Source organism: Malurus melanocephalus, unplaced genomic scaffold (genome assembly GCF_030028575.1).
Source record: "Malurus melanocephalus ecotype Western Australia unplaced genomic scaffold, MMel_1.1 scaffold_372, whole genome shotgun sequence".
Lineage (NCBI taxonomy): Eukaryota > Metazoa > Chordata > Aves > Passeriformes > Maluridae > Malurus > Malurus melanocephalus.
In genome coordinates, this window is record NW_026623604.1 from 655,527 (window position 1) to 677,548 (window position 22,022).

Genomic DNA, 22,022 nt, shown 5'->3' on the forward strand with positions numbered 1-22,022 from the left:
TCCATCACCTTGTTGAGCTTCCTGGGCTCCTTTGGAGCTCCGCCTGCCCAGGTCAACATGAGACACTCATCCCAACTTTCCTACAAGACCATGCCCARTTAAAAGAGATGTCCTGCTCACATCTCAATTAAGTTTTGATGGTATGGGCCACATATCCTGTCCCAAACCAACCAATCCCATGCATCAAACTGAGGATGAGTATCCACATTACCCTGGTAGAAACTGCATGGTTTTATTTCCTCAAACACCAGGAAGGTCCAGGAGGTTGGGGTAGTTATGGGTAAAAAGACAGCTCCTAGTTAAGGCAGTTCCTCTTTCTGTGATTTATTTCCAGGCCTCAACGAGCCAAGATGAGGTTCTGGGTGAAGGGAAAGCAGGGGGAGAAGAAGACATCCCGGGAGAAGCTCGCTACCCAGTCTGAGCTGCTGGAGCTGTATGCGGAGCAGGAAGGCCCTGGCAGGGAGGTCATTCCTGGCTTGCAGCTTGGTGAAGGTACGTGGTGGGAGKATGTGGGACCAGTTGTGAAGAGCAGAGAAACTGGGTTGGGAAACTGGGATTTGTSCATGCTGGTTCGTGTCTCTGAATTCATGGGTGGTGTCAACCCAGAGCGATGGCAAGTAGGTTATAGGGTGGGATCCATAACAGATCTCCAGGAATTCCATGTTTCTAATCCTCCCGACCACCATCTGGACATGGGCAGATGTTTCCTCCTTTGAGGGAGGAAATAACCAAAGCAGAAATGACATTTAATCTTCCTGCGAGTTCTACACTGGGCTTTTCTCCTCCATGGGTTCATTCCAATGCCCCTCTCCCTGTTTTAATGGCACAATTATTTTTAATCTGCTCCTCAGTCTTTCCCTCTTCATTTGCCACCAGCAGAGTTGGGTCCCCACCCCCTGACGCCCCCGCGGAGTCCTGAGCTGTCCGGCCTCTACCGRCGGGAGTTCAAGGAGAACAAGGAGCCCTCTCCCAAGGTGAAGCGCAAGCGCAGCGTCAAGATCAGCAACGTGGCYCTGGAGCCTGTGCAGTGGCAGAACGACTCCCTGCAGATCATCACCAGCGCCAGCGACCTCAAGAGCATGGATGAGTTCCTCCTGAAAAAGGTAAATCCTGCCCTCAGTGCTCCACAGAGCAGCACAGAGATGCAGGAGCAGAGACAATAAAGTCAGAGTGATCCTGTGGGCRGCTGTAGCAGTGCTAATAATTCATCTGAGGGTGCCAGGGCAGAGCTGGGAGAAGTTTCTGGTTTTCGTGCAGGAGAAACCTGGTGGTCACAGTGGAGCAGCTGCTTCTCAGTGCTGTTTCATTTCACACCAGCGCTGCTGCAGCAAAAACCCCCTTGTTTTTCCAGATGAATGAACTGGACAATGAGGACAGCAAGAAGGACACGCTGGTGGATGTCGTGTTCAAGAAAGCACTGAAGGAATTCCGACAAAACATCTTCAGTTTTTACTCCTCAGCATTGGCAGTGAGTGACCAGATGGTGGGTGGGACTTYTCCTCCAGGAGAAATGGGATWTTCTGGATGCTCCTGGTGGCACAGRTGTTGCCAAGCCTTCCATTCCCAGTCTGCTCATCCCAAAGGATGGATGTGCCTCCTCTGTATTCAGTCGCACGATCTGAATTTGGACTAACTCTCCCTCATGAGCCAGCTCTCAGGATATGTGGGCTGTAGATTCCTGATCCTTATTACAACTTTGCTTCCAGCCAAAGGGGAGATGACAGAAAGTCAATAAACTTGAATTTGCACCCAAAGTGCTTGGAAAGCTTTGTGTAAACTCTGAGAGTGGTGGGGATGCCTGATCCTTTTTTCCTTCTCTTTATCATTCTTGAACTTTCCCCRAACAGCTGGAAGCCAGTGAGGATGAAATAATTGTCTAGAGAAGAAAAAGTCTTCAGAAAAATCTGGGCTGTATAAAAATCACTTTTCTTTCTTCTTCTGTTTCCTTAAAAGATGGATGATGGGAAAAGCATCCGCTACAAGGACCTCTATGCCTTATTCGAGCAGATTCTGGAGAAGACCATGAGGCTTGARCAGAGGGACTGGAGCGAGTCTCCAGTTAAAGTCTGGGTCAACACCTTCAAAGTCTTCCTGGATGAATATATGATAGAGTACAAACCCCTGGACTACACCGCGGGGAAGGTACTCAGCACTTTWCTGAACCCCTTTGAAGATTTGGGAACTGTCTCTCCATGGGGTTGTGCCTCTGTAGACACCTGGAACCCTCTGTCATCTTCTCTGCTTTAAGCTGAGCTGGACAAGGCAAGGTGGGACTTGCTGGTTGTGTGCTGTGGGCTCAATCAACCCCAGCTCACCTCTGGGCTGAGCTGGGCTTGGCCAGCACCAAGGATTAGATGTTGTCTCCTGGGCAAAGCAGCTGTGGACAGTTGGAAAAGCAGCTCCTGATCCATCTTCTTTAGTTCTGGGGGTTTGTTGAACCTTTGGGGGACGCTGAATGAGGTGCCCTCTCAGGTCTCCTGAGCACTTCCCAAGTATCACTGTGGGTTGGGTTGCAGGGGAAGGGAAYGTGGGCAGTGGCTCAGGTCTAGATGCAGCTCTTAGAGCAGTCAGAGCCTGCACTCTGTCACAGAGCTGACTTCCTCACTTCCTGCTCCATTTTGTCTGCKAGGCCAACCACGGGATCTGGGGCTGGGCTTGGGAGATGGTTTCTATTGTACAAATATCCTATCTCCTTGCTCTTCTGCTCCAACTCCTCTCCAGCCTCCTCTCCAGGCAGGTTTTCTTCAGAGCAGGCTGAGCATTGTGTTCTCCTTGSGTCCCTGCTGGTGTGGTCAGAGCTRAAGCAGCWGCTAYTCCYAGCTCCAAGAGCTGTCCMGTGAAATTCCAAAAATRGAGYKATGMGYAGGAGAGTTTTCTAGAGAGACTCTTCTGGGGCAGCAGCTTCACTGGAGGATGGGGCTGGAAGGCACTGGGAATGTTAGATATGAGCCCTCTGTRCTCTTTACCTGGTGAAACTGCCCCAAAATTCACTTAAATCTCTTTTGCAMACCAGGTGCCAAAAACAGAACGAAAAAAGAGAAGGAAAAAGGAAGCAGATGTGGTAAGTTGTGCCGTCACATTAAAAAATCAATGTCCTCGGGGCCAGAATGACAAGAGACCAGCTCATGGCATGTCCTGGGCTGAGATCTGAGCACCAGCCATGAAAGGACATAACAGAAAGATGTTTGAGGTGGATTTGGTTTGCTAGATCAAGGATCACTTGAGATGGCTTTGAAAACACATCCCTCCTCAGCCAAGACATAAATGTGATGTTGAGGGTTGTTAGAGAAGAGCTGAAAACCAAGCAAAGTCTTGCTCCAGGTTTCTGCATGAATTTATAGTGTGTGTTTTCCATCTCTGGGATTGGAGGTGTAAAACATCACATCTCCTGTTTTCCTAAGGGATGTGGTGGTTCTAGGGAGGGTACAGGTGCAGAGCCAAGAAAAGGGGCCATGGWTGCATAGAGGACCTTCTTAACATGGGGAAGTCGACCAGCCAACCTCAGTCAAACAGTTTCCAACCTCCTTCCATGAGGTGTGGTTCCCATACAGGCTGGATGCTGGGTTGGGTTGTCTATGGGGTTTTTATGTTGGAAAGGACACAAAAATAGCAAAGAAAAGCAAGTAACAGCTAAAGTGGAAGAGCTGACTATGCTCATCTCCCTGTTTTACAGCAGGCTGAGCACCAGCTCCCTTTTCTCACCACCCAACCTTTATCCTCCAGGTGGAAGAGCACAATGGTCACATTTTCAAGGCGACCCAGTACAGCATTCCCACRTACTGTGAATATTGTTCCTCCTTGATCTGGATCATGGACAGAGCTTCTGTTTGTAAATGTAAGCACCCTTTCCTTCGTCCTTTTCTTGTGCTTCTATCGCAGTGATGAGTTTGGGGATTTTGAAATGTGTTCACTKCTGTTTCCTCCAACCCCATGCTCAAATAATTTAGACTTTTGTCACATCTGAAGAACTTTTGGGACAATTCTTAAGGTTTCTAAAGTCAACAAGCAAGTCCATCCCAGCAGTCCCTCCTGGCACTGTTAATGAGCTTTGTGTTACCCATCCCATAGGTCATGTGGTCATCCCATAAGGTCAAAGCACATTTAAGTGTACCCATAGGATGATAAAGTCAGGTATGGAAATGTGTCCTTGGGATCCTATGGGGATCCTAACCCCAGCAAACCCATTTGGCTTCGCCTGTTTGGCCTCCAGACACGTGAATTCTTGGGCAGATCAGGAAAATGGAGGAGGGACGATTGAAAAGGTTGATCCATCTCTTGCGTTTTTCCAGCATTTCTGTGAAGAGGTTGGCAGCACCTGGAGCATTTCAAGCTCAATGCAGGAAGAATACAAATTAAGTGCCATTTCCAGTCTCTGAAGGGGTCCATGTCTGATAGCTCAGTGAYTCCTGGATTGTACTCTGAGTTGATCTGTCAGGGGGAGAGGGTTTAATGTTTCACAGACCTAAACATGGCACCTTTAAAATTAAAGGCTTCARTACTTTTGTTTGAGTGGATCTGTTACAGACTAGGCTCCTGGAAACTGCAAATCCAACATGCTTTTGACTTAGTAGCTCTTAAAAGAGCTACTCAATTCATATGAATTCCCGTTTCTCCAGCAATATGACTTTTGGTATGATTAAACACTCCTTTTCTCCCTTGCAGTATGTAAATATGCTTGTCACAAGAAGTGCTGTCTTAAAACCACAACCAAGTGCTCCAAAAAGGTAAATGTCTCTCATTGCTTTGCTTTCATTAAATACCATCAGACAGTGATCCCAGTTTGTATAAAATTTACTGGAGGTGCAAAACTTGMTGGAATGCTGGCAATAACCCTGCTTTGAGCAGCAGCTTGGACCAGAGATCCCCAGAGGTCTCTCTGACTGGAGTTCTGTCGGTATTTTGGGAATAACGCAGCGATGAGTCACTGTAGATCTGCCCAGTCATGCAGCAGATGTTGCAGTGCMGTTCCCTGCCTTGTAACCACGCAGAATAATAGGAATTTCCCTCCCTTTGTAGCATTTAGGGGTTTGGAAATGTGGGGTTATCCTTGGAAATACACATTATTTCTCTTGCCGACAGTGCCTGCTTGCTGTGGCTGAGCAGTGAAGGGCAGGTGGAGGATGTTCACTGCCCTCCTTAGAGGGGAATTAAATATTGTTTACTGGATTTAAGGGCATGGGGAACAGCAAATGAGTGCAGCAGGTTGTCCCAGCTAACAAATCATCAGGATTTGGTGGTTTTTTTTGTATAGCTGATTTTGTGCGCAAAAGAAGGAAATAGAGGCAGGATAATAATGAGTGGAAAATTTTATCAGCTCCCTGGGAGATTTCTCAGGGGAGAGCAACCTCCATAATACACAGCCCCCGGAAAGCTACAGGAGTTCTTTTTTTCCCAAGGAATAATCTGAATATATACACTGAAGATTGTGTGTGTGTGTGTATATATATGAATATATTTGTATTTTGAATATAYATAGGATTTTTGCTGCACTCTTTCCCTTTCTGGTGCTATTTCCACAAGAGCTGGGAACAGCTCATTAAGAGTTTGAGCTCTAAAATCTGGGAAGTTTGCTGAGATCTCTGATTCATGTGTTCAGAGATTCTTGGAGCTGSCTTCTTTGTTGTGATTTCTCTGCACAGGCAATTTTTTGTGCTGTGCCCAGGGAAGCGAGTTCACTGTGTCTTCAWGGGCAGGTAGAAATTCTGTGGGAAGGCTCCAGCTTCTCTGTGCTTGGTGGATTAATGGTTTTAGGGTTGTTTTCAGTGACAGYGAGCCACAAACCACCAACAAGGGGACCTTTCACACATCTGCTCCTAAGGTTTGAAAGATCAGTGAAAGGACAATGTTGAGTAGGAAAAAGAAAAATGCAGTAGTGGTTGTAAGAGGAGCTGGAACCTGGGAAATGATCACCACTGCCTTGCTGAAGGTGGAGTTGGAGCTCACCTTCCTTTGGCTTGGGCTGAGAATTTGTGTCAATATTTTATTGGATCTTTTGACTTTTCCCACCCCAAATCTCCTGTGCAGGAGGACTTTCTTCACATTTGAATTGGCCAGGTATCGACTTCCCAGTCAGCGTTTGCAGCTGGCAATAGGGTCCTTCCTGACATGTAGATGTAGATGGGTTTTTGCACGTTCATTTTTTGGCATCCTGTTTGTTCACTGGTATTTTGTAACAGTGCTGTGAGTTAATCTAAACACCCAGATTCAGATTTGCCTGTTCTGCTTCGTGCATCCTTGAGGGTGAAATCCTCCCTGGAGATTGTACCAGAGGGGCAGGAGATGGAGGAGGACCATGCCCAGCTGCGCTGGCTCTGCTAGGCTGGGAATATAAGCACGGTGGGCTGGTTACAGAAAGAAAATCCCAACTTTTTTGCCTTCAGGTACATGTCCAGAGACCAGGTTAGCAAGGCTTGTGTCCCGTCCTGCCCTCCTTCATTAGACTCACACATCTCCTGGATCAGCCAAAGAAGTCGGAGCAGTCAGATCCAAAGCAGCACCAGCATTGCTCCCCAGAAGGATTTTAACCCCTCTTTCCTTGTCCTGTGCAGCACGACCCCGAGCTCTCCCCACGGCAGTTCGGCGTGGAGCTGTCACGGCTCACCAGCGAGGAGCGGGCGGTGCCCCTGCTGGTGGAGAAACTCATCAACTACATCGAAATGCACGGGCTGTACACCGAGGGCATCTACAGGAAATCGGGCTCCACCAACAAGATCAAGGAGCTGCGCCAGGGCCTGGATACCGGTGAGAGGAGGGGCGAGATCCTACACGGTGGGGGAAGATCCCCACAGGAGCTAAGCTGGGTGGAAGGACAGTGGGATGCTTCAGCATTCCTGACTCAGGAATGTGCAAGGGATGATTTCATGGCAGCAGCCATACCTCAGGTCACCAACTCCGTGAAAAATCTGTGAATAAAACGTCATTCTAATTGAAGGAAAATGCTGCCCTACCAATTGATGTCAGTGAGAAAGGAAATCCTGGTCCCACCTGAAGTTTTTTGCGCTGGCAAATATATTTCTCTCTACTTCTACCCTGTAAAGCTGAAATCAGGTGCTGTATTTGTTGYCATTAAAGGCACGTAAACATTTTTTATTTTAGAACAGGTTATCATGGAGCAGTTTGGGTTGGGAGGGACCTTTAAAGGTCACWTCATGCAGCCTCGGGTTTCATATTGATCGTTGTCTCTTGTTCTTTTCCTTCCTTCTTCATCTGGTGCCAAACCCAGACATCGAGAGTGTGAATTTAGATGATTACAACATCCACGTCATCGCCAGCGTGTTCAAGCAGTGGCTCCGAGATCTGCCCAACCCCCTCATGACCTTCGAGCTCTACGAGGAGTTCCTGCGGGTGATGGGTGAGCAGCCTCCCTCACTATCCCCTTCCCTTGCTGGAGGCAAATGGTGGCTACTTTTCATGCCAAACTTTTAATTCACTCTTTGGGCYCAAACAAGCTGGTTTTGCCAAATTATATTTACCTGGTTTCAAAGTATAAGTTTTTGGCTGTAAGAGTTTTTTTTAATGCAAAACCGTGGGCAATTTGGTCTCAATTTTGTGACTTTGGCATCCCAGTTCAGCTGATTAGAGCCTCAAAGTTCTATCTTTTGAGAATTGAAATGAAGTGTTAAGAAGTCCTATTTTAAATAGGAGGAAGAAGTAGAAGCTGCCCCTAAATGCTGGTGGTTTCTCCACAGGCCTCCAGGAGAGGAAGGAGACGGTGCGCGGGGTGTACTCGGTCATCGACCAGCTCTCCCGCACCCACCTGAGCACCCTGGAGCGCCTCATCTTCCACCTGGTCAGGTAGGCTGTGCCTGGGCAGCTTCAGGAAGGGCAGGCATCCTTCCCCTGAATGGCTGAGGCTGGAGGCAGGCAGGCAGGCGACAGGGAAGAGCTTTTGGAGCCGCCGCGTCTCCCAGGAGGTGGCTGGGAGCTGTTTCTCCAAGGGATGGCGTGTTGATGAGTGAGCTCTGCTGTACTCCAGCCATTTGTGGTTCCTACAGCTCCGTGGTGCCTCTCAGCACTGCAGGGACGTGTTTTGGGTGGAAAGCACTGGTTGTTGCCTTGGGAATATCTGAGATGTCTTCAGCTTTGGCTTTTTCCCTCAAATCAAGATCGCACCATAGAAATGCCATCTCCTCTCTTCATCCATGCCCACATGCAAGAGGTGCAGTGGMGGTGCCTCCACTCTGACTTGTCCCTTAATCCCTGTTTTTTCAGGATTGCCCTCCAAGAAGAGACCAACCGGATGTCAGCCAACGCCTTGGCCATCGTGTTTGCTCCCTGCATCCTCCGCTGCCCCGAYACGACCGACCCGCTGCAGAGCGTTCAGGACATCAGCAAAACCACCACGTAAGAGCCTGAGGCTGGTTGAGCCAGCTCCATCACCACAGCACCACTCACAGCTTGGCAATCCCTGGCGTGGGCAAGTGGCTCAAAAATTGACGTGGAAATTATCAATGTGTAGTAATTTATGTATCTGAATGCAAATAAATGCATCTGCATGAAGATACTTCATGTTCTCTCAGTCTCCAAGAAATTGTTAAATGGGGGGTTTTGAGTGATGGAGGATCCCCAAGAATGGATCAACTTCTGCCCCTGCCTGGCACATATCTGCAGGAAATGGTGGACCTGGTGCTGACACGGTTTTATAGTTAACATAGTTAATTTTTGGCAAGCAGATCTTGATTCTAACTTAGTTTTGGCTTTTTTATTGAAGGAGGGGAATTGTTTGATCTGCAGTAATATTAATATTACTATACTGAGATTTATTTATGCTGTTTGCTGTAATTGCAAAGGTTACAGAGAAAAAGTGAAGCCCTTGCCCAGATTCAGTTTGACTCATATTAAATAGATTTAAATATAGATTTAAATATGTCATCAATTACAATAATGAAAACCCTCAGTGAAGGTCTGGGCTTCTGAAAGATGTGGTTTTACCTCCAGTAAGTATTACAATTGTGGAAGAGCAGAACATGCTTGGAGATGCAGCTRGCAGGAGCACTTGTCCTTCAACAGGATCTCATTGTAGCTTCTTCCTCACACCTCAGCTCCAGCACATCCTCTCCTTTTACTRCAAGGAAAGGACCACTTTTCCCCCAAACACCCTCCTGACAGCTTTAAACAGTCTCTCAGCTGCACAAGCTGCTGCAGTTACTGCGTGCAAGTGAGTGAGTTGGAAGCAGCCTGCCTTCTCCAGGTTTGTATTTCACCACTCGCTCTTCTCGGGGAAGAATTTCTCTGGTGGGATTCTTGGCCATCTTTAACATCTCTAATCTGAGTTCCTYGATCCACCCATAGCCTGTGATCATTCTTTTKAGGACAATTCCCACCACCCTCCAGMTTCCAGCTGGAACCTTCTTCTCCATGCTCTTCCATTAGGACGGATCTTCAAAATAATCCTTTCTTCATAATAAAACGAGAGGATGTGCTGTAACTAAGGGAGAAGCTACCAGGAAATCYTGTTGAAGGACAAGCCAAGACAGAGGAGCTCAAATCTAACAGCTTCATCYTCCCATTTTGTCTTCTTTTGGGTTTTTCCCCCCTTAGCTGCGTGGAATTGATTGTCATCGAGCAGATGAACAAGTACAAGGCTCGTCTGAAGGACATCAACAGCCTGGAGTTTGCGGAGAACAAAGCRAAGAGCCGCCTCTCCCTGATCCGCAGATCCATGGTGAGATGCCAAAGACACTCTGTGCCCTCCTGTCCTCTCCTTGCCCCTGAAGCCACCCTCCTTTATTTTCTCCTGCTTATCCTAGCCTCCCAAACCCCTCGCAGCCTCCCACACCATCTCCCCCAGGACAGGGGCTCTCAGCCCAGCGGTGGCTCCTCACCTTTGCAGGGCATCACGCCAAAGCACGAGGAGGTGGGAACGGTCCATGGAAAGGTGGTCACTCCTGCTCAGATGTTCCCCATCAGCGTTTCCACCTTCATTTGAGCTCAGCTGGTCCTGAGTTGAGTCAAACCTTTCATTGACCAGCTCGGCATCACCCCATGGGTGACCTGGACCATCGTTCTGTGTGCTCAGTCGCATTAGCTGAACCYGAAATGAACTCCCCAAAGGCTCTCTCTGCTCCTGCACTGCCTTTTTGGGAGCCTCCAGCCCATCTCATTGAGCTTCCATGCTTGCAGGGGGCCGGCGGGCTGCGAACGCACCTGCGCTTGGCTTGTTGGGCTGCGGGAGAGGGACGGGCTTGCGCAGCGCCATCGGCACAGCCTTGGGGTGAGGAGCTGAGCAGCCCCCGTGCTTCGACCTGCCTCTGTGGTCTTCAGGGACACACCTTGCTTCTGGTTTTTGGGGATGAAATCCCAGCAGGGGCTGCCCAAGATGGTGGAGCTGGTGCTGCAGAGCTGCCTCGCTCTTCTCAGCTAACCAAAAAAACCCTCAAACTGAGCAAAGCGGGTTTTCGGGGGCCGGCGGCATGTGCACTCTAACCTTCTGCTTTCCTTTTCATCTCCTCTCTAATCCAGAAGCCCGTACTAATTGCAGTTAGATTTATGAGCATAACCCGCAGTTCAATCCCGGTATGTATCAACGGCAGCTGCCGTGTCCCTTGTCGTGTGTCACCGCCGCTCATTCCAGCTCTGTCCCACCGGCCATTGTCCGTGACCGTCCGCTCCTCGGAGCCACCGTTCCTCCCGCAGGTCCCCCGGGCACAGGAGTTCGGGGCCAGCGCTCGGCCATCCCTGCACGCAGCTCCTCGGAAAAACGCTTCCCACCCCTTTTCTCTTCCTACTTTAATTTTCTATTTTGTTTTCTTTTTCCATCCTGTGCTTCCCTCTTTTTTACTTTGCTTGACTCATCCCTTCCCACCTCAATTTCTCCTTGCTCAGAATGCATTTCAGCATCAAGTTGCTTTCACAGCGCTGCTGTTTCTGGAGATAGTGGATAAAACCCTCAGCTTGGGTGCCTCAGAGACCTTGAGGCATTCAAAGGTCTCCTCCACTTTGCTGGAGGAGGAGCACCACCACCCTGAGCACAAGGTCAGGATGCCAAGGTTTGAATGAGGAGGAGTCCAGCAACCCCTSTATTCCCCAGCTTGAGTTTGAGTTCTGTGAGATTGTGACAGGTGAGAAAAGAACCTGCAGGGTTTTGGGGATGCTCATAGGGCTGTTTCCTTTCCTAACAGGCTCAGCCCATGGTGAAGGTTCCCTCAGTATCCCCATTCTTCCACATCCATTAGTGTCAGGAAGGGGAGAAGAGYAAAATTCGAGCTCTACTCCCCTGATGCTGAGCATGGCATTTCTCAGGGGCTTAAGTCCACGAGCCAGTGGGATCTTTGGGATCTCAGGGGTTTTGGATAATAGGATTCAGGAAGCTGTGCTTCAGCTCAGGAGCCCACGTGGAAGGTGTCRTCAGAAGAACACCAGGGCACAGGTGCAGCTTTGCTGACAAAGAARGATCTCTGAGATGTGGCATTAAAAGATGAAAGGGCTAAAATGGAGGAAATCTGTCTTTTAAAGGGAAAAAGGGAGGATCCTTTATCCTACAAACCTGCTCTGGGCACATGGGTTGTCAGGAAGACCCGGGGATGCTGCAGTTTGCAGGGGTTAAATGCAGGAGGTAAAGTTGAGCTGCAATGAGATCTTCAGCCCCAGGAGACGCAGGCTTTTCCTGGGTGACGATTTTCAGGGGAGGGCAGCAAGTGATGGACATCTCCTAGTGCTGGTCATGTCAGGGCCTGGAATGTAGGAGATGAGATGTCTGGGCATGATAACGGTTAAGATAAAAGCTGCTTRATCTCTGTCATGTCCCTCATCTCCCAGAATCCATAGTTTTCTTCTGCTGCTTGGAGCAGATCTGTAAAGCTGGTCCTCAGAAGATTAAAACAGCTGTATGTATCATATCCCTCCATCTGTACCACCCCCGTTTGAGTCCTATTTAATTGTTGGTTTCAGTATTAAAAAAATGAGATGGTTCTTCAGAGCTGCATTGAATYAGGGCAAGTTTAGCTGTGTGCACAAAGATCCACATTTATTGTGTAATAACAGACCACTGGAGGTGGTGCTGGTTTCTGAATCTCCCGTATGTGAGATGATCAGCGCGTGGACAACGTGATTAGGTGGAGTTCCTGTTTGCTGAAGGGATCGGTGAGACACTTGCGATGCTCAGGATGTACCGAGGGTGGGTGAGGGAAGGATGAGACTCGATCCAAGGATGAGGAGGCAGCCAGGTGCCCTGAAATCAAAGCTTTGGTGATGGTCCCACCCAAAGCCATAGTCAAGCTTGCCATCGTAGGGGCTCTGGGCTTTGTGGGAACCCATCCTGCTGCCAGCTGGGCTTGCCTGGAGTCCRTCAGCGTCATCCTCACCAGTTCCATGCCCAGCCCTGCAGTGTGCTCAGTCCTTCTGGTACCTCTTCCAGCCCCAAGTGAGGTTTTGGAGGGTCCGGGGTGCATCTGGCAGCAGCACACCGAGGATGGACAGCTGGGGCCGTGTTCTTCACTCCTTGGGAGAGCACCTGAGCGTTTGCCACGTCACCTCAGCCGGTGGCAGTGACACCGTTGTCTCTCCTCAGGGCAAAGGACGTGTCCGGCGCGGCGCCTACCCCGGCCCGGCGTCCCCTGTCAGCGGGCGCTTGCCCTCTGTGACGGACGTCCCCGAAGAGACCATGAGCAGYGAGGAGGCCATGGAGATGGAGGTGACAGAGCAGCAGCAGGTGGCCATGCAGCAGGAGGAGAAGGTGCTGACGGAGCAGATCGAGAGCCTGCAGAAGGAAAAGTGAGTGTGGCTGAGGGTTTGAGCCATGTCCCCAACCTGTGGATGTCGGGGATATCACGTGGTTGTGTGATAACCGTCTGTGATCTCTGGGTGTGTGTGCATCCCTTCTCTCCACCTCTGGGTGGTCAGTGGGGTTGGTTTGGCTTTGCAGGGAGGAGCTGACATTCGAGATGCTGACACTGGAGCCCCGCGCCTCCGACGACGAAACCCTCGAGTCTGAAGCCTCCATCGGCACTGCCGACAGCTCTGAAAATTTAAACTTTGACTCCGAAGGAGCCATCTCCGATCGCTCGGGTAAATCCAGCTGTTCTTGTGGTAGATTGCCTTGGCTTGGAAGGGACCTTCAAAGGTYATGAAGTCCACCCCTCTGCCAYGAGCAGGGACACCTTCTACCAGGTTTTTCTGTTGCTTTTGGGAAGGGTTTTCAAGTTTCTTTAAAGTCAACAGTTTAAATGGGTCCAGAAGGTAGGTTAAGCGTTCAAACACGTGGCCCCGGGGGCTGGGTAGGAGCAGCCAGGATCAGTGGGGACGTGAAGGCTCTGCCTGCTGGGAACGTTGTCCTGGCTTCARTGGCACATGTCCCCAGGGAGCGGGGTGTTTGGAGGTGGATGTTGTGGTAGTGCTGACCGTCAGTGGTCCTTGTGCCCCTGCAGAGAGAAGTGTAGCACTTACCTCCCTGCGCCCCGCCAAGGCCGAGGGCCCGAGCCGGCTGCGACGGCACCCCAGGATGCGGCCGGACCCGGCGGAGCCCAGCGACGCCCCCGTCTCCTCCTCGTCCTCCTCCTCCCAGTCATCCACATCCTGCTTGCCCCACCTGCCCCGGAAGCGCTTCCAGATGTACTCCAAATCGCCTTTCTACCGGGCGGGGGGACACGGCGAGGCCCCCGACAGCCGGGCCAGCCCCGAGGGCCCCGCGGCGCCTCTGCGCTGTCCCGAGGACCGGCCGCAGTTCACCACGCGCGGGACCTTCAACCCCGAGAAGGGCAAACAGAAACTCAAGAGTGTGAAAACCTCCCCCCCAAAAACCAAAGAGCCCCCAGATGGGGGGCCCGGAGGGGGACTCAAGAGGAGCCCCGAGGCYGACTGCACCGCCACCCAACACCTCGTCCTTCTGGGGAGCAATGAGTTCATGGTGTGAGATGCTCCAGCCCAGGGCGGTGTCCGTGCCGGGGCAGCGCTCTGATGGCTTTCTCATTAACACCAGAGGATGAATTCTTCATTAAAAAGGCCGGGAGGGGACAGTTTCAACGGTGGCCTTAAAGCTTGGGGGGTTGAGACCTTGGGGTGGCTGGGGACAGGAGGCACTGGCCGGCTCGTGGCCCGTCCCCTTGGAGCACCCCAGGTCTCGCAGCATCGCCGCCACGCCCTTGTGCCGAATCGCCGTCACCCGTCRGGAGGAGCAAAGGGAACCCAAAATCCCACGGGACATCCCGAGCCGGCGCCGGCTCCGCTGCAGCCAAGCCCTCCGCGCTTCAACCGCCTCATCCACGCCAACGCCGAGCGCATGGGAAAGCGTTAAAATCTGCCAAAAATCACCTTTTCCCTTTGTTTTTTTTATTTTTTAACAAGACCTAACCACCTTTCCTCTTCTTTTTTTTTTTTGAGACCATCAGTATTAAAAAATAATAATAATTAATAATAATTGAGGACTACTTGAAGCGATATTTGTTAATATGCCGGTTCCTGGAGTTTCGTGTAAATATATATATTTTTATTATTTTTTTTAAATGTTTTTCCCCAGACAGAACAACTTTTTTTTTTAATTATTATTATTATTAATATTATTATTTTGGGGTGGGGGAGGAAGGGAACGATGGGCTGAGCCATCCTTGGTGTCACCACCGGTGTCACCGATCGTCGCTCAATAAAACATGGAGTTTTATTTCCAGCAAGAAATCCCTGGAGGTGTAATCAGCCCATCATAGGACTAATTAACAATGCTAGTTAATGAATCAGCTCATAATCCCTCTGCTGTTGTCATCATCATCATCCTCGGTGGTGCCTGGAGAAGCTCCAGGTACCAGAGAACCTCTGGAAAGGCAAAATTGGGAGCCCTGGGGTGCTAATTAGATCTGKTCTTCCAGGTGGGCTGGGCTGGGACTCGTTCTTTCCCAAAGCACCATCAAAAATKGGGAAAATAGCAAAAAATTGACTTTTCCAGAGTATTCTGTCTTTTCCTGTCATCCTTGGGTTTGGCCGAGCTGCCCCTTGGTCCCCTCTCCCCCTGCCCATTCCAGGGATTGTTTATTTATTGGGGTTATTTTTTATTTGATATTTGAAATTTAACTTTTTTTTCATGTTATCTATAATTTTTTTTCTAACGGGGGAAGTGACAGATGCCACAGGGAGAGTGCGAACAGCATCGGCCTCAGCGCTGCATCCCAGGAGCAGAGCAAGACCCAGTCAATCCCCCCATCCATGGGGAAAAATGGGATTCTGCCATCCCCAGAGGGGAAAACAGGGCTCAGGCAAATAATATATAAATATATATGTATGTATGTATGTATGTATGTGTCTAATTTCTTTTTGAATATATTTATTTTCCTTATATATATTTAGTCTCTATATAAGGAAAATATATTTAAATAATATTTATATATATAAAGAATTTATATGACTATATATATTCTATATATTAAAAAAATACACAGAAAAGAATAAATATTCTCTGCATAATTAAAAATGCATAAAAGAATACAAGGACTAAATGCATTTATGTGTTTTCTATTTCTTTTATATATAGTACATATTTATATATACATCTATGAGATATTTTATACGTGAAGAATATATATTTCTTTATAGATATATGTTYATATATTTATATATATAAAGAAATATATAAAGGAAATTAATTATATATTTCCTTATGTATATATTTTACATAGTTCTATATATAAGGAAGTATATATACATATAAAGGAAATATGTACTATATATAAAAATATGTATTACTTTATGTRTATTTCAATGTATTTCTTCTCTATGTAGAAAATATTTAATGTTATATGATTTAAACATATTTAATATATGTTTAATRTATATGTTTATATGTTTCTTGACATATTTATATATTTCTTTAAATAAAGGGTGTAACTCTGTAAAGAAATATATAAAGGAAATATAAAGTATATATAAAGAATATATATTTTCTCTCTATTTCTTATAAAAATGTATGGAATGTGGAGAAAATATATAGAGAAAATAGACTTCTCGAAATAGATAAATGTATGAAATATATATATAGAATATATAGAGAATATATTTCTTTATATTTATAATACATTTGTGGTTGTATGTGTAAACAAAAACATATGCAAAAGAGATATATACATAGATATATATATATATATATCTATAAAATCCTGGCAGGAGCTGAGCAGGACTGGAGGGGTCGTTCCAGGGTCCCCTTCCCCGGCATCTCCCCCGCTCCTTCCCCGCCCTTCCCGGCAGGATTTGGGGTCCCAGAGGGTTTTCCAGAGCGGCTGAATGTACTGACTACTGGAGGGCTGCGAGGGGAATTATTGTTATTTTTCATGGAAAGTTTTCTAAGTAATTTATAAAAAGTCGCTGCCTGTAAATTAAACAAAGTCTGTATGTAAGAGGATATATTATCCCGCGTCGCCCACGCTCGGAATGGTGTACAAACCGACCAAAACAGAAAATAAAAGTGTCATTCTACACAGCCCGGGTTTTTGGGTTTTCCCCAGCCTGTGTGCATGGAGCAGCTCAAAACGCGATTTCACAGGATTGAGGGGCAGCTGGGGCTCCCCATCGCTTCCCTTGGGGTTGTTTTATGCTGCTTATTCACATGTGCAGAGAATTTCTGTTTATCTTACTTGATATTCRCATTATTTTTATTTATGTAAATACACATTATTTATATACCAATTACTTTAATCTGACAACTTACATTTCATTTATGTTTAGGTAATTTCTTTTCAATTTTTCAGGTRATTTCAGATTATTTCTATTCAGATTACTTTTAGGTGGATTGTTTATATTTAGACAATTTATTTTCAAYTTATTTCTATTCAGATTATTTAATTTTACTTCTGTCCATATAATTTAATTCAGATTCTTTCCAATGAGATTCATTATGTTTCTCTTATTTATAAGCAGTTTGTTTATATTCAATTTGTTTCTATTCAGTTTATTTCAGTTTATTTAGTTTTATTTTATTTATATTCAGATTACTTAGTTAAGGATATTTCAAAGCAGATTATTTATATTCCAATAATTATAATGCATTTTATTTATATTCAGATTATTTAATTTTTTTTCTATGTGCATTATTTAATTCCAGTTTTATCCAGTCAGATTATTCATATTTATCTCACTTATATTAAGATAGTTTATTTTCAATTAATTTCTATTCAGACTATTTCAGATTATTTAGTTTCATTATATTTCTCTACAAATTATTTCATTTCCAACAGATTACTTCCAGAGTGATTATTTATATTTATCTTTTTTATATTCAGATAATTTCAGCTTATTTATTTTCATTTTATTTTTATTCTTACTATTTCTATTAATCTTATTTCTATTGATTATTTCATTCAGATTGTTCAAACTAATTTTACTTATTTTATTTCCATTCAGATAATCTATTTTTGAGGTATTTCTGTTCAGATTATTGATTTTTATTTTTTGCTATTCAGGTTATCCATGCTCAGCTGGTCCCCCCTGCTCCGATCCGAGGGGCCCCAAGTCATTGGCACAGGGACTCCGGCTGCAAAACCCTCTTTATTCCGAGTATAAAACGGGGACACAGGTGGGGGACACGGGACCGAGGGACTGTGTCACCGAGTGTCCCCAGGGGGCCCTGGGACAGCGCCACCCCCAGCTGSTGTCACCCTGCTCCAGTGTCACCAYCGGGCTGGGATCAACCCGAGGGTGCCCCAGGCTGGGGTCACACCGGGCCGGGGTCACCGCCAGGTTGGCATCACCCCGGSTGGCACCACCTTTGGCCAGCGTCACCCCGGGCTGATGTCATGCCCCAAGTTGGCATCATCCCCGGGCAAGTGTCCCTCCAAGCTGGTRGCCCTGGGTGGCAGCAGGTCCCCGTAGTGCTGAGGCCTTTGCCTGAGCTCCTCCAGCCTTTGGGACACCATGGAGACCCGTCCCGATGAGGCACTGCCACTGCATTGGGGACACATTGGGGACACCCCCTGCCACCCTTGGGGACGTGGTGCCACCTCCCGGCACCATTCCAGTCCTGGCCATCAGACCACGGGCACCTTCACCCCCGGGGCGAGGAGAGCCGGGCTGAGGGTGACAGGGTGGCAGCGCAGGGTGACAGCCAGGGACAGCGGGACGGGGCGTCAGTTCTTGAACATGTCGCACAGCAGCTTCTCCATGGGCGTGTTGCCGATGGTGCGGCGGAAGAAGAGCAGCTCCACGCGCTCCGAGGAGATGAAGCGCAGCGCCGGGAGCAGCAGCAGCAGCTTCCCAAACCTGGGGACACGGGGGCGGCCGTGAGCGGGTGTCCCACCCCGGTGTCACCCGCAGGGGTGGGGACGGCGGTACCTGACGGGCTGCCCGGGGTAGTGGGAGCGGTTGTGCTGGCCCAGCATCACCTGCGACTGGTCCTGCAGGTTCTCCACCTGCTCGGGGTCCTTGAGGCCGCGGGTCTCTGCGGCGAAAAGGGGGTCACGGCTGGGGAGGGACTGGGGACGGCCGGGGCTGGGCACCGGGGGTGGCCTCACCTGGTTTGAAGAGCACCACGGCTTTCATGCAGGCGAACTCCGTGGGGTCCACGGCCAGCGCCTTGAAGCGGCCCAGGGTCTCCTGCAGCGCCCGCATGTCCAGGGCGGCCGGCAGCAGCTTCCCGGGGGCCGGCTCGGGGACAGCCAGCAGCGGGCAACTGTCCAGGGGCAGGGACCACTGGATGGCACAGAGCAGGAACAGCTCGCTCCACGCTTCCTCCAGCAGGATCACCTGGGGACAGCGGGGGGAGCCCCAAAACCACTGTCACCCCCAAAACCACTGTCACCCCCAAAACCACTGTCACCCCCAAAGCCAATGGTCACCCCAAAGCCTCCAGGATCTGGCTGGGCTGAGGAACATCCGAGGGGAGCCATCCCCACTGCTGCTCCGTTCTGGGGGTTTCCCTTGCCCCATGGGCAGCTCCCCCGTTCCTCCTCCACGGAGGTTCCCAGCCCCACCTGGTCACGGAAGGGCAGGTTGGAGAAGACGGGCAGGTTCTTGGCCCATTTCACGGCCATGAACAGGAGGCGAGCTGAGGTCTCGTAGATGTTCTCGGGGCTGGCTGCCGGGTACGGCGCCACCTGGTACTCGCYGGCCGCCCGCTCCGGCTCGCTGCCCGTCACATCCACCGTCTCATCGGCTGCAGGGGACCRAGAGGACACTGCTTGTCACCACACCGTGGGGACAGTCCCACCCGCCCCCTCTCCACCAGCAGCCACCCACCGTCCTCGGGCTCCAGCTTGGCGCAGGTCTCAGCTGTCATCAGGCTGGCCATGAAGCGATGATTGGTGGGGGGTGTGGGCGCTCGGGGACCCGGGGTGACAGCGACAGCGACAGCAGCACCGGGAGCACGAGGAGCCGGACAGGGCGATGGGGTCACCTCACGTGTGGTGGCCACGTGCTCAGGGGGCAGCTCTGCATCCAGCTCGATGCTGTCCAGCCGGACCTGGGCCGTGCTGCGGGGCTGGCGCTCGTTCTGCACAGCTGAGGGGACAAGGTGGCATCAGCACCAGCCACCCGGCTGTCCCCCGCTGCTGTTCGTCACCGTGTGTCCCCCCACATCTCACCATCCTTGTTCATGCCAGCCTGCAGGCACTTCTTGAGCCGGCAGGCCTGGCACTGGTTGCGGTGAGCCTTGTCCACTGGGCACAGCCCCGTCCCCGCCTGGCACCTGTGGGGAGAGGTGGCACCTGGCTGCAGCCCCTGGGGTGGCCCCTGTCCCCAGTGGGTGCCCTGTCCCCACTCCAAGAGTGCCCTGTCCCAGTGAACGCCCTGCCTTGATGGGTATTTTCAGGACCCCATCTCCGCAGGTGCCTCTCCCTCTGCATTGTTCAAATTCTGCTGGGTCTCTGCCCCACTCATAGCCCATGTCCTGGGGTCCCTGACCTGCYGAGTGTCCCCAAACTGTCCCCAAGCTCCCTRTCCTGCTGGGTGTCCATCTCCAAGGTCCCTGTCACACAGGGTGTCCATCCCATGACTCCCCATCCTACTGCCTTCATGTCCCCCTGGATCCCAGCCCATGGAGTGCCCATTCCCCAGGGTTCCTGCTCTGCTGGATGTCCCCAATAGGTGCCTGTCCCTTCCACTGCTGCCCCTCTGAGTGTCCATCCTCTGGCCCCTGCCTTTTCGGGGGCCATCCCTGCAGGATGTCCTTTACTCCGTGATGTCCATCTGTGGGACCCCGGTTCTGCCCCCCTGGCTGCCCATCCGTGGGCTCTCTGCCCCTCTGGCCACCCGTGTCCCCCGCTGCCAGCCCCGCGGGGACCCCCAGCCGTTCCCACCTGTAGATGAGCTTCCTGCGGACGCTGCGCTTGAAGAAGCCGCTGCAGCCGTTGCAGGCGTAGATGCCGTAGTGCTTCCCGCTGCTGGTGTCCCCACACACCTTGCACAGCAGCACCGGGCTCAGCGCCTTCCCGGGAGCCGGGCTCAGCCCTGCGGGAGCGCAGCCCTCGTGTCTGGRGTGGCCCAGGCTGTGACCACGTCCCCTGGCCCTCCCCTCGTCCCTGCTGCCTCCCAGCACCCCGGAGATGGGGCAGCTCCCAGCGCTGCCGGCTCGGCTCAGGGACAGGCATGAGGATCCCAGCGCAGAGGGTGAGCTCTCAGAGGAATTTTAAAAAAAGAAAAATAAAAAAGGGATGAAATGGTGTCCTTAGGGATGGGGCCACCTTAGGAAGGGAGCTGAGCATCCCAGAGAAGGGCAGCAAGCAGGGATGGGAGGTGCTCTGGAGAGGGGATAGCTCTGGGGACATGGGGCACCCAGACAAGGGTCACAGCAGGGAACTGGGGGGACCGTGGAGAAGGGGAATGGCTGGGAACCTCGGGGATCCTGGAGAAGGGGATGGCTGGGAACCTTGGGGATCCCGGAGAAGGGGGATGGCTGGGAACCTTGGGGATCCCGGAGAAGGGGGATGGCTGGGAACCTTGGGGATCCCGGAGAAGGGGGATGGCTGAGAACCTCGGGGATCCTGGAGAAGGGGGATGGCTGGGAACCTCGGGGATCCTGGAGAAGGGGATGGCTGGGAACCTCGGGGATCCTGGAGAAGGGGATGGCTGAGAACCTCGGGGATCCCGGAGAAGTGACACAAATGAGGACCAAGGACACCACAAAGAGGGTTGGGCACTGCAGGAATCCCGGCCTAGGGAAGGACCACGATGGGGGCATCTCAGCCCCACTCATCCCCCCTGTCATCGTGGAGGATGACAGCTGAAGGGCCCAGGCATCCCAGAGGACCAAGATAGGCACACGAGAGAGGGACCAAGAGAAAAATCCAGCCGATCTGGAGAAGGTTGGCCATGGAGAACCCAAACACCCCAAACRAGCGCTACGATGGGGACACTGGGTCGCATGGAGAAGGACCATGATAGGGACCCCCAGATATCTCAGAGAAGGACCACGATGGGAACCAAAGGCGTCCAGAAGAAGGCAATGATGAACCGAGGCATCCCGAGTGTCTTGGTGACTGACAGTGATGGGGGACTCCAAGCATCCCTCAGGAGAACCCAGGACCCCCAGGCATCTTGGGGAATGACCACGACCACCCCAGGGAAGGACCCGTGTCCCACAGTGTCGCACCCACTGCAGAAGAACCATTTCTTACCCGTGGGGCTCTCGTCCAGCCCGGCGCTCACCGCCGACCCCGTGGGGGACGCAGCCATCCCTCGCCCGGCGCTCCCGSCCCGTGTCTGTGCTGTCCCTCCGGAGGGTCTGGCTGGGCTCGGGGTGCTCCGGCAGCTCTGCGGCCAGCGGGGCTCCTGCCTTGCTCTCTTCAAGGCGGCTTAGCGGCAGGCGCTGTGTAAGCAGCCGCCTCTTTGTCACCCTCTTAATCTTTAGTGTCTGCGCGGGGCGGGGGGGATCAATCAGCCACGCGATGAAGAATTAAAAAGGTGCTGAGCCCCAGCCCTGTAACCCTAAACCCCGCGACACCCAAGCCACCCCCGCCGCGCCGCCGCGGGCCACCGTCAGGGTGTCACCCTGTCGCCACGTGTGCCCCCCCGGCCCCGTGAGGCCGAGATTGCGGCAGAGGTGGGGACGGGGCTCGGGGTGGGGACCCCCCATATGTTTCGTCCCCCCCTTGGGACCCACCGGGTCCTGTAAGCGC

At 50.8% G+C, this 22,022-nt stretch overlaps 2 protein-coding genes across 11 annotated transcripts in view; one reads left to right on the forward strand and one right to left on the reverse strand.

The window, feature by feature from the left end:
• The window catches only part of MYO9A (myosin IXA), a 169,982-nt gene extending 154,495 nt beyond the window's left edge, over window positions 1–15,487 (forward strand). For 7 of the 10 annotated variants that reach the window (XM_057378746.1, XM_057378747.1, XM_057378755.1 and 4 more), the window contains 15 exons: window positions 335–492; window positions 877–1,103; window positions 1,352–1,468; window positions 1,954–2,142; window positions 3,014–3,061; window positions 3,724–3,835; window positions 4,663–4,724; window positions 6,549–6,741; window positions 7,223–7,351; window positions 7,689–7,794; window positions 8,212–8,343; window positions 9,541–9,664; window positions 12,509–12,711; window positions 12,863–13,005; window positions 13,365–15,487. In XM_057378746.1, coding sequence (XP_057234729.1) covers window positions 335–492; window positions 877–1,103; window positions 1,352–1,468; window positions 1,954–2,142; window positions 3,014–3,061; window positions 3,724–3,835; window positions 4,663–4,724; window positions 6,549–6,741; window positions 7,223–7,351; window positions 7,689–7,794; window positions 8,212–8,343; window positions 9,541–9,664; window positions 12,509–12,711; window positions 12,863–13,005; window positions 13,365–13,849 — 2,428 coding nt within the window. In that variant the 3' untranslated portion in view covers window positions 13,850–15,487. Of the gene's footprint in view, window positions 1–334; window positions 493–876; window positions 1,104–1,351; window positions 1,469–1,953; window positions 2,143–3,013; window positions 3,062–3,673; window positions 3,836–4,662; window positions 4,725–6,548; window positions 6,742–7,222; window positions 7,352–7,688; window positions 7,795–8,211; window positions 8,344–9,540; window positions 9,665–12,508; window positions 12,712–12,862; window positions 13,006–13,364 lie in introns of those variants that run through there. The other 3 variants (XM_057378748.1, XM_057378751.1, XM_057378756.1) reach the window with 2 other exon arrangements.
• A 2,551-nt stretch (window positions 15,488–18,038) lies between these two features.
• Window positions 18,039–21,579, reverse strand: NR2E3 (nuclear receptor subfamily 2 group E member 3). The gene is made up of 8 exons (XM_057378745.1): window positions 21,522–21,579; window positions 20,205–20,355; window positions 19,491–19,594; window positions 19,147–19,407; window positions 18,882–19,063; window positions 18,423–18,654; window positions 18,244–18,349; window positions 18,039–18,171 (listed from the first exon to the last, which is right to left on the reverse strand). The coding sequence occupies exons 1-8, from the start codon at window positions 21,577–21,579 to the stop codon at window positions 18,039–18,041; spliced, it is 1,227 nt and encodes a 408-aa protein (XP_057234728.1).
• Window positions 21,580–22,022: the final 443 nt, after the last annotated feature.